At 53.5% G+C, this 10294-nt stretch overlaps 1 protein-coding gene across 1 annotated transcript; it reads right to left on the bottom strand.

The window, feature by feature from the left end:
• Positions 1-1550: 1550 nt before the first annotated feature.
• On the bottom strand, positions 1551-4058 carry LOC141470172 (protocadherin gamma-B5-like). Its single transcript, XM_074156095.1, has one exon. The coding sequence runs from the start codon at positions 4056-4058 to the stop codon at positions 1551-1553; it is 2508 nt and encodes an 835-aa protein (XP_074012196.1).
• Between the last annotated feature and the right edge of the window lie 6236 nt (positions 4059-10294).

Here is a 10294-nt window from a genome sequence, read left to right as displayed (position 1 = left end):
AAATACGTACGTATGACATACATAAGGTATTCGAAAGCAGTCATGCTTTAATTTATTTTCCCTCACCCTTTCTGCAGATCAAAAGGGCTTCGTACAGCCACATTAATTCCCCACATCCCGACCAATACAGCAAAGTAACAAAGAAGATCCACCTTTAGGTGCAGACGGTGATCTGTAGATCCCTTTTCAACCAAATACTGTAGGACATCAGAAGACAAGCACGGCTGCACACCCTAAATTTTGCGGACCGAGGACTTGAATCAAGTGCCAAATCGCTGTCAGTTTGTGTATTGCCTTTTCGCTTTACGTATGTCCTCAGGCTGGGTAGAGGCCTCCGCTTGTAAACAGGCAGACCCAGCAACTGCTTCAAAACGTGTCTGAGAGACCGAATTCCTCGGTCTAGTGTTCCCCTGTCAACGCAAGCAGGCAGGTTTGGAAGAGAAAAAGAAGACAGGCTCTGAAATACTGAACGCGGTTATTTTTTGTTTTCTTGAGATTGCATTCTGCATCTCCACGTGTGTATGAAATACAGGTCAGGAAAGGGTAAAAAAAAAAGGCACTGCTACCCAGGATGGAAGAGAAAAATGAGAAATAACAGCACAAAGAACTCGGATAAACCATTCCTGGATAAAAGCCATCCGTCCTATTAATGCTGCCATTTCTGCAGCAGCCTTCCTCCAATGGATGAGAGGACACACGGCGGAAGAGGGAGGACATTCTGTAACAGTGAGGAGGATCAACCCGTAACTTCTCCATTCATGGAGCCACACGGACCTTTCTTTGGACACCAAGGGTCCACTACATTTTCCGTCCTGAAGAATCATTAGTTTACTGCCTTCACGGTTCCGAACTCATTAGAGAGTTGTAGTCAAAACCTGTCAACTGAACCTGTGACTATTGAAGAACCAAGAAGTGCCACCACTGGACTCCTGCTGTGAGTGGAAGAGGAATACTCCGTTCGTTCCCTTACAGAGACACGGATCATCAATCCCCAGAAAAAAGTTAACCTGTACCACACCTGATGCCATTTTTACAGCATCGTTCCCCAAAAAGATGGACGATAGTCTCTCATGTCACTAGGGACGAAGAATCGTTCTCTTTTCCATCCATGGGGCCACACGCACGTTTCCATTTGGAGTCCAATATCGAAAAAGCATTAACCAACGTGTTTGTGACCGGCCATCAAAGAGGTCCAAGTACAGAGTTTCGGGAAAAAGTCCATCAGAAAGGAAACACCTCCAACTGCAAGTGCCAATCCCGAGCCTGCCATGCAGAAGCAGCAAATCTCATGCGACACAGTGAGGATTCGCCTTCACGGTTACTAACTCATACGAATTTACGCAAAATGAGAGTTATGGAGAAAATACCTCGGCTGAACCTGAACCTGTGACCACCGAGAAACAAAGGAATGACGCGGCTAAAGGCGTGCTGCGAATGGAAGGAAGTTACCCCGATCTCTCATTTCTTCACGGACACACAGACCAGCGCTCCCCACCCACACCAACCCAGCGAAAAAACCCAGGGGAAGAGGGAGGGAGGTTCAGCACAGCTCAGGGAAAAGAGGGAGAGCGCGCGGGCTTACAGACCTGCGGGGCGTCGGGGTCGGCGGGCGGCTCTCCCGCGCCGGCGCTGCTGCTCGGGATCGGCTTCCCGCAGGCCTCCGCGCCCAGCAGATCCTCCGCGGGCACGATGGGCAGCGGCGGCGGCGAGGGCCAAGCGGCCTCGGAGACGGCGCGTGCCGGCGCCACGCACAGGTTGTAGGAGTAGGGCAAGGTGCCCTCGCAGAAGTCGGCCGGGAAGGCGGCGCCGGCCACGGAGAAGCGCTGCGCGCCCAGGCAGCGCAGGACGGCGGGCGGCCCGGCACGGCGCAGCCGCGCCAGCACGGCCAGCGCCACGCTGAGCAGGAAGAGGGCGGAGAGGAGCGCCAGCGCCAGCACCAGGTAGAACTGCAGCTCGGCCGGCGAGTCGGCGCCCGCCGCCCGCTCGCTCAGCTCCGGCAGCGCCTCCTGCAAGCTCTCGGCCAGCACCACGTGCAGCGTGGCCGTGGCCGACAGCGCCGGCTGCCCGTGGTCCTTCACCACGGCCACCAGCCGCTGCTTCGCCGCGTCCCTCTCCGACACGGCCCGCGCCGTCCGCACCTCGCCGCTGTGCAGCCCCACGCGGAACAGCGCCGGCTCCGACGCCTGCACCAGCTCGTACGACAGCCACGCGTTGCGCCCCGCGTCCGCGTCCACCGCCACCACCTTGGCCACCAGGTACCCGGCATCGGCCGAACGCGGCACCACCTCGAACGGCGCCGGCCCCGACGCCACCGACCCCGCCGCTCCCGCGTCTCCCGGCGCCGGCCAGAGCACGCGCGGCGCGTTGTCGTTGCGGTCCAGCACGAAGACGCGCACCGTGGCCGTGGAGCTCCGCGCCGGCGCCCCGCCGTCCTGCGCCCGCACCGCCACCGCGAACTCGCGGCACTGCTCGTAGTCGAAGGAGCGCTGCGCGTACACCGCGCCGCTCCGCGCCTCCACCGACACGTACGCCGCCGCGCCCGCCGCGCACGCGCTGCCGCCCGCCAGCCAGTAGCTCACGCGACCGTTGGCGCCCGCGTCCGCGTCCCGCGCCTGCACGCGCACCACCGCCGCGCCCGCCGCGTTGTTCTCCGCCACGTAGGCGCTGTAGGCGGCCTCCTCGAACACCGGCGCGTTGTCGTTCACGTCCGACACCTCCAGCACCAGCGACGCGCGGCTCCACAGCGACGGGCTGCCCCGGTCCCTGGCCACCACCGTCACACGGTGCTCGGACGCCTCCTCCCGGTCCAGCGCGCTCGCCGTCACCACCTTGTACGAGCCGCCCGACGACTCCACGATCGACAGCGGCGCCTCGCCCGACAGCTCGCACGACACCTGGCCGTTCTCCCCGGAGTCACGGTCCCGCACTTTCAACAGGGCCACCACGGTGCCTGCGGGCGCGTCCTCGGGCACCGGGCTCGACACCGACAGCACCGTGATTTCGGGTGCGTTGTCATTCTCGTCGATGATGTCGACCTGCACCATGCAGTGAGCCGTGAGTCCGCCGCCGTCCCTCGCCTCCAGTCCGAAGCTGCATTTACTCTTCTCTTCGAAATCCAGAGGCCCCGCCGTCCTCACCTCGCCGCTGTCGCTATCGACACTGAACAAGGCGCGGACGTCGTCCGGGACGTTGCCGAAGGAGTACGAGACCCGCCCGTTGGAGCCCGCGTCCGCATCCGTGGCTCGCACCTGCAGCACCAGAGACCCCGCCGGCACATTCTCCCGCACCTGTGCCTCGAAGAGGCTTTTACCAAACACGGGCGCGTTGTCGTTGGCGTCCGTCACGTTGACGCGAATCTGGACAGTCCCGGACCTCACGGGGTCCCCGCCATCCACCGCCGTCAGCACCAGCTCAAAGGAGCTCTGCCTCTCCCGGTCCAGCTCTCTCTCCAGAATTAATTCCGGCCTCTTGCTTCCATCCGGGCTCTCCTTGATGTCCAGAGTGAAGGACGGGTTGCTAGTGAGCTGGTAAGTCAGCAGCGAGTTGCTGCCCACGTCCGCGTCTCGGGCCATCTCCAGCGGAAAACGAGCACCGGCAGAAGTGAACTCGTTTATCTCGAGGTCGAGAGCAGTCTTGCTGAAGGTCGGCGCGTTGTCGTTGATGTCCTGGATGTCCACCTCGACGTGGAAAACGTTGAGCGGGTTCTGCACCAGCGCCTCGAAGCTGACGGAGCAGGACGCCGACTCGCCGCACATCTCCTCCCGGTCCAGCCTCTCGCTCACGTACAGGTTCCCGCTCTCCCCGCTCACGCCGAAGTATTGCTTCTCCGCGCTGAGCCGCAGCTTGCGTGCCGGCAGCTCCGCCGGGCTCAGCCCCAGGTCCCGCGCCAGCGGCCCCACCAGCGAGCCTCTGCCCAGCTCCTCGGGGATGGCGTAGCGGATCCGCTCCGCCGCCGCCCGGCAGCACAAGACCAGCAGCAAAGTGCCCAGCACCAGCAGCACTCGCCCGCCTGCTCGCCGCCGGCTCTCACTCTCCCTCTGCCTCTGACGGACCGCCATTCTCGCCAGCGCTCGCCGCGCTCCTCCCTCCTGACGCTGCGGCGGCTCCGGCTGCGGCTGCGGCTCCAGCGCCGCTCCGCGTCGGCCAACAGCGGCACCCGGAGGCGCCGCCACGACACCGCAGCCGGCCGATGCCGGCTCCCCAGCTTTGGGGTCTCTCTTTTTGGAAGAATCAGGAAACGCAGAAGCACTTACTGCAACCCCAAAGGAATTCAGAGATATGCTCTCAAGTACTTTTAGGTCATCTCCTGGAGACGTAGTGAATATCTGAAGGAAATATTTGTGGCCGAGCAATTAATAAAGGACCTCAGGTGCTTTTCATAGAATCCAGATGGAAATAGATATACAGAAATGGTGTTATATCTAGGGAAGATTTAACGAGCTTTATATCATTCTGTCAGTTCCTTTGAATTCTGCTTTTCTTACCTGGGATGAATCCTAGAAGGAAATATTTCTGTTCGAATAATGAACAAATAATCAGAAATCGAACCAGTAAAATTCATTGCAATTCTGTCTTGCCAGACCTTCAAAGGGTTTCTGTCTTCCCCACATCTTTTCCTTTTGCTCTGACATTTGTCCAACCATCGTTTTTTTTATTTTAGGCACAAGAATAAACACACTGAGAATTGTATCACCATGAAGATAGTGTCTATAGCTCTATGATAAGATAGCAGAAAAACATTTGCAGTTTTGTTTGTGATTTACAGAATTTGCTTCTTTTGCATCTCCATACTTGAGGAACTGACAACAGGGAAGTGCAAAGCCACATCACTTCTTTCATAGAACCATAGAATGTTTTGGGTTGAAATTGACCTTTAAAGATCATCTAGTCCAATCCCTCTGCCATGGGCACCAACATCCTTCACTAGATTACATTGTTCAAAGCCCCATCCAAACTGACCTTGAGACCCTCCAATGATGGCACCCGGAGGCGCCGCCACGGCACCGCAGCCGGACGGTGACCGCGCTGCCGGGGGCCCGGGCTTTTGACTGGTGGTTAGTGGCTGCCCCAGCTTTGGGGGTCTCTCTTTTATTAGAATCAGGTAACGCAGAGGCTCTTGCTTGCTGCAACACCAAACGCTTTTTAAACTGAGATGTGCCCTATCTCAGTAAGTATGTAATACGTAAGTATTTTAAGTCATCTCCTTGACTCGCAATAAATAGTCGGTAGTAATTATTCGTGGCAGAGCAATAGGCAAAGGAACTCAGCTGCTCTTCACAAAATCCAGATGGATGTATAAGGGCTAAAAACGATTTTATAGCTAGCGAAGTCTTTAAGAGATTTATACCATTCTGTCAGTTACTCTGAATTCTGCTTTTCTTACCTGGGATGAATCCTAGAAGGAAATATTCACGTTGGAGTAATCAATAAGTAATGAGAAATAGAATGAAGCAAAAGTCACTGAAGTTTGTCATGCTGGACCTGAAAAAGCTTTCACTTTTCCCTGCATTTCTTCCTTTTGCTCAGAGAAGTCTCTGACATTTTTCCAACTGTTGATTTTTGTTTTAGGGAAAAGAGTAATCACACTGAGAAACATATCACCCTGAAGATAGTGTCTATAGCTCTATGCTAAGAGAGCAGAAAAACATTTGCAGTTTTGTTTGGGTTTCACAAACGTTTCTTCATTGCTGTGTTTGAGGGACTGGCAACAGGAAAGTACAAAGCCACATCACATCTTTCATAGAACCATCGAATGGTTTGGGTCACAATGGACCTTTAAAGATCATCTAGTCCAATCCCTCTGCCAACATCCTTCACTAGATCACCTTGCTCAAAGTCCCATCCAACCTCACCTTGAGACCTTCCAATGACGGCACATCCATGACTTCCCTGGGAAACCTCTACCAGTGTGTCATCGCTCTCATGATTTTTTCCTTATGTATAATGGAAACCTACCCTCTTTCAGTTTAAATCCATTGCCCCTGGACACAATCCCCCTGTCTCTGCTGAAACTGGGGAATGCCCCAACCCAGGTGCAGGACCTTGCACTGGGCCTTCATGAATTTCATTACATCCTCAAAGCCCCATTCTTCCAGGCCGCTCTGGGTGGCATCCCTTCCCCATAGTGAATCAATTGCATCACTCTAATTTGTATTGCCTGCAAAATTGTGGTGAGTACATTGAATCCTACTGTCTGTGTCATTGTCATGATTTGACCCCAGCTGACGGTTAGGACCATGCAGCCTCTTGCTCACTCTCCTGGTTGGGGTTGGGGGGAGAATCAGAAGAACAAACGTAAGAAAACCCATGGGTAGAGATAAAGACAGTTTGAGTAACGAAAAAGCTGCTCAGACAAGCAAAGCAAAACAAGGGATTCATTCACCACTTCTGATTGACAGGGACGTGTTCAGCCCTCTACGGGAAAGCAGGGCTCCATCATGTGCAACAGCTACTTGGGAAGACAAACACCATAACCCCAAATGTGTCCCTCTCCTCCCTTCTTCCCCCACCTCTGTATACTGAGCATGATGTCACATAATATGGATAAGCCCTTTGGTCAGTTGAAGTTAGCTGTCCTACCTGTATCTGCTCCCGACTTCTTGTGCATGCCCAGCATACTCGCTGGCAGTAGTGGTATGAGGAGCAGAAAATGCCTTGCCTGCTTCACACAACCAATAACATCACTGTTTTACCAACACTATTTCCAACTCAAACCCACAATGCAGACCTACACCAGTTGCTAGCAAGAACGTCAAGTCCATCCCAGATGAAACCATGGAACTTGTTGATGAAGATATTATTGAGATACATTAAAAATTATTGGTCCCAGTATGGATTCTTGAGCAATAACGCATAATACTTGTTCCCACTTGGACATTGAGCCATTGACTAGAACTCTTTGTATGCGGCCATCCAGCCAGTTCCTTTTCCATCTAACAGTCCACCTGTCAAACCCATATCTCTCCAACTGAGCCATGTAATGGAAGACCATGTAGGGGACACCCTGCACATGTTCTCCCACTGACCCCATGTCTCTTCATGGAAACCTTGGCTGGACTGCGTTCCACTCTGCACTTTGAGGACTGCAGCAGAAACGGGGTTGCTTGCTTTCCCTACAGACAAGTCTTCCCTCTGGGAGCACACATATGCCTATGAAAGCCTTCTTCCCTACAGCTGTGAACCTCCAAGGTTTGGGCAGGAACTGCCCCTGCACTCAGACAATTAGAACAGAGCTGACCTTCCCCATTTTATCAGACACCCTGTGAGCTGGCTGTAGCTCATGACAAGCAAGGCAAGAGTGAGAAACTCCCCAGCTGGAATGTGTGGAGCTCCACCTGGGGATGGATGGAGACCTGACAGAGAGCTTATGGGTCAGGATTAAAGGGAGAACAGGGGCAAGTGACGTTACAGTAGGGGTCTGCTACAGACCGCCGACTCAGAATGACAGGGAGGATGGGGCCCTCTATAGGCAGATAGAAGCAGCATCGCATTTGCACACCCTGGTCCTCATGGGGGACTTCAACCACCCCAATATCTGTTGGAAGGACAACACAGCAGGGCACGTGAAATCCAGGAAGTTCTTGGAATGCGTTAATGATAATTTTCTTCTTCAAATGATCGAGGAGCCAACAACGAGAGGAGCTCTGCTGGACCTTGTCCTTACCAACAGGGAGGGACTGGTGGGGGATGGCAAGTTCAAGGGTAGCCTTGCCTGCAGTGACCACGAAATGGTAGCATTCAAGATTCATAGGAAAGTGAGGAGGGTGTGCAGCAAGCTCGCTACCCCAAACTTCAGAAGAGCAGACTTTGGTCTCCTGAGAGATCCGATTGGCAGGATAGCGTGGGAGAAAGAACTGGAGGGGAGAGGGGCCCAAGAACGCTGGTTGGCATTCAAGGATTGCCTCCTCCAAACTCAGGAGAGGTGCATCCCAAAAAAGAAGAAGTCAGGCAAAATAGCCAGCAGGCCTGTGTGGATGAATAAGGAGCTGCTGGACAAGCTCAAGACCAAAAGGGAGGCCTATAGAGGGTGGAAGCAGGGACGGGTAGAATGGGCAGAATAGAAAGAAACTGTCCGAGTGGCCAGGAACCAGATCAGGCAAGCGAAAGCCCAGGCAGAACTAAATCTAGCCAGGGACATCAAAAACAATAAAAAAAACTTCTATAGATATGTCAGGGATAAAGGCAAGACTAGGGAAGTTGTGGACCCTCTCCGGAAGGAAACGGGAGGCCTGGCCTCCCAGGATATGGATAAGGCTGAGCTACTGAACAACTTTTTTGCCTCAGTCTTTACCGGCAAGGGCTCCAACCACACTGCCCAAGTCATGGAAGGCAAAAACAAGGGCTCTGCGAATGAAGAACTGCCCGCAGTAGAAGATCAGGTTCGAGACCTCTTAAGGAACCTGAAGGTGCGTAAGTCCAGGGGACCTGATGAAATCCACCCACAGGTCCTGAGGGAGCTCGTGGACGAAGTTGCTAAGCCGCTTTCCATCATATTTGAGAAATCGTGGCAATCTGATGAAGTTCCTGCTGACTGGAAAAAGGGGAACATAACCCCAATATTCAAAAAAGGAAAAAAAGAAGACCCAGGGAACTATAGGCCAGTCAGTCTCACCTCTGTGCCTGGCAAGATCATGGAGCAGATCCTCCTGGAATCTCTGCTAAGGCACATGGGAAATAAAGAGGTGATTGGAGACAGCCAGCATGGCTTCACCAAGGGCAAATCGTGCCTGACAAATTTGGTGGCCTTTTACAATACTGCCACAGGCTTGGTGGACAAGGGCAGAGCAACAGACATCATCTACCTGGACTTATGCAAAGCGTTTCACACTGTCCCGCATGACATCCTGGTCTCAAAATTGGAAAGTCATGGGTTCGATGGATGGACCACTCGGTGGATAAGGAACTGGCTGAATGGCCGCACTCAAAGGGTTGTGGTCAACGGCTCAATGTCCAGTTAGGGGCCAGTGACGAGTGGTGTTCCTCAGGGGTCGGTACTGGGACCAGTGTTGTTCAACATCTTTGTCGGAGACATGGACAGTGGGAAGGAGCGCACCCTCAGCAAGTTTGCTGACGACACCAAGCTCAATGGCGCGGTCGACACGCTGGAGGGAAGGGATGCCATCCAGAGGGACCTGGACAGGCTTGAAAGGTGACCTTGTGCAAACCACATGAAGTTCAACCAGGCCAAGTGCAGGGTCCTGCACCTGGGACATGGCAATCCCAGGCACAAATGCAGGTTGGGAGGAGAATTGCTAGAGAGCAGCCCTGAGGAGAAGGACTTGGGAGTACTTGTGGATGAAAAGCTCAACATGAGCCGGCAGTGCACACTGGCAGCCCAGAAAGCCACCCGCATCCTGGGCTGCATCAAAAGAAGTGTGGCCAGCAGGTCACAGGAGGTGATTCTACCCCTCTGTGCTCGTGAGACCCTGCCTGGAGTACAGTGTCCAGCTTTGGAGTCCTTAACACAGGAAGGACATGGACCTGTTGGAACGGGTCCAGCGGAGGGCCACAAAGATGACCAGAGGGATGGAGCACCTCCCCTATGAAGACAGGCTGAGAGAGCTGGGGTTGTTCAGCATGGAGAAGAAAAGGCTCCGGGGAGACCTCATAGCAGCCTTCCAATATCTGAAGGGAGCCTACAGGAGAGCCGGAGAGGGACTCTTTGTCAGGATATGTAGTGACAGGACAAGGGGTAATGGTTTTAAATTGGAAGAGGGGAGATTTAGATTAGATATTAGGAGGAAATTCTTTACTGTGAGGGTAGTGAAGCACTAGAACAGGTTGCCCAGGGAAGTTGTGGATGCCCCATCCCTGGAAGTGTTTAAGGCCAGGCTGGATGGGGCTTTGAGCAACCTGGTCTGGTGGGAGGTGTCCCTGTCCATGGCAGAGGGGTTGGAACTCAATGATCTTTAAGGTCCCTTCCAACTCTAACCATTCTATGATTCTATGAAACATACACAAATGAATATGGATCAGGTGTGATAACATTTCTTAGGCCAAACATTGAGCAGAAGGAACTGAAATTGCATGGTACCACAACCATGTGCCCAACAGAGTAACTATGACAAGCAGGGAAATGACCATCAGTTCTTGTACTGCCCCACCTGCTAACGGAGCTTCCCCAAGTCTTCTCTCCAACCCTACACAACCTGCAGCTTTGCTTATGACACTCAGAATTGGCAAAAACATATCATGAGAGTACAATGCACCACAATCGCACCAACAAGGAGGTATGTTTGTCTGCTCACCAATGTTCCATGAAGAAATAGCAGAATTGTAAAGCACGTGAATGTTA

This window comes from Numenius arquata, chromosome 11 (genome assembly GCF_964106895.1).
Source record: "Numenius arquata chromosome 11, bNumArq3.hap1.1, whole genome shotgun sequence".
In the NCBI taxonomy this organism is placed as follows: Eukaryota; Metazoa; Chordata; class Aves; order Charadriiformes; family Scolopacidae; genus Numenius; species Numenius arquata.
Note: the sequence above shows the minus strand (reverse complement) of the source record. Positions and strands in the feature narration are given on the sequence as shown.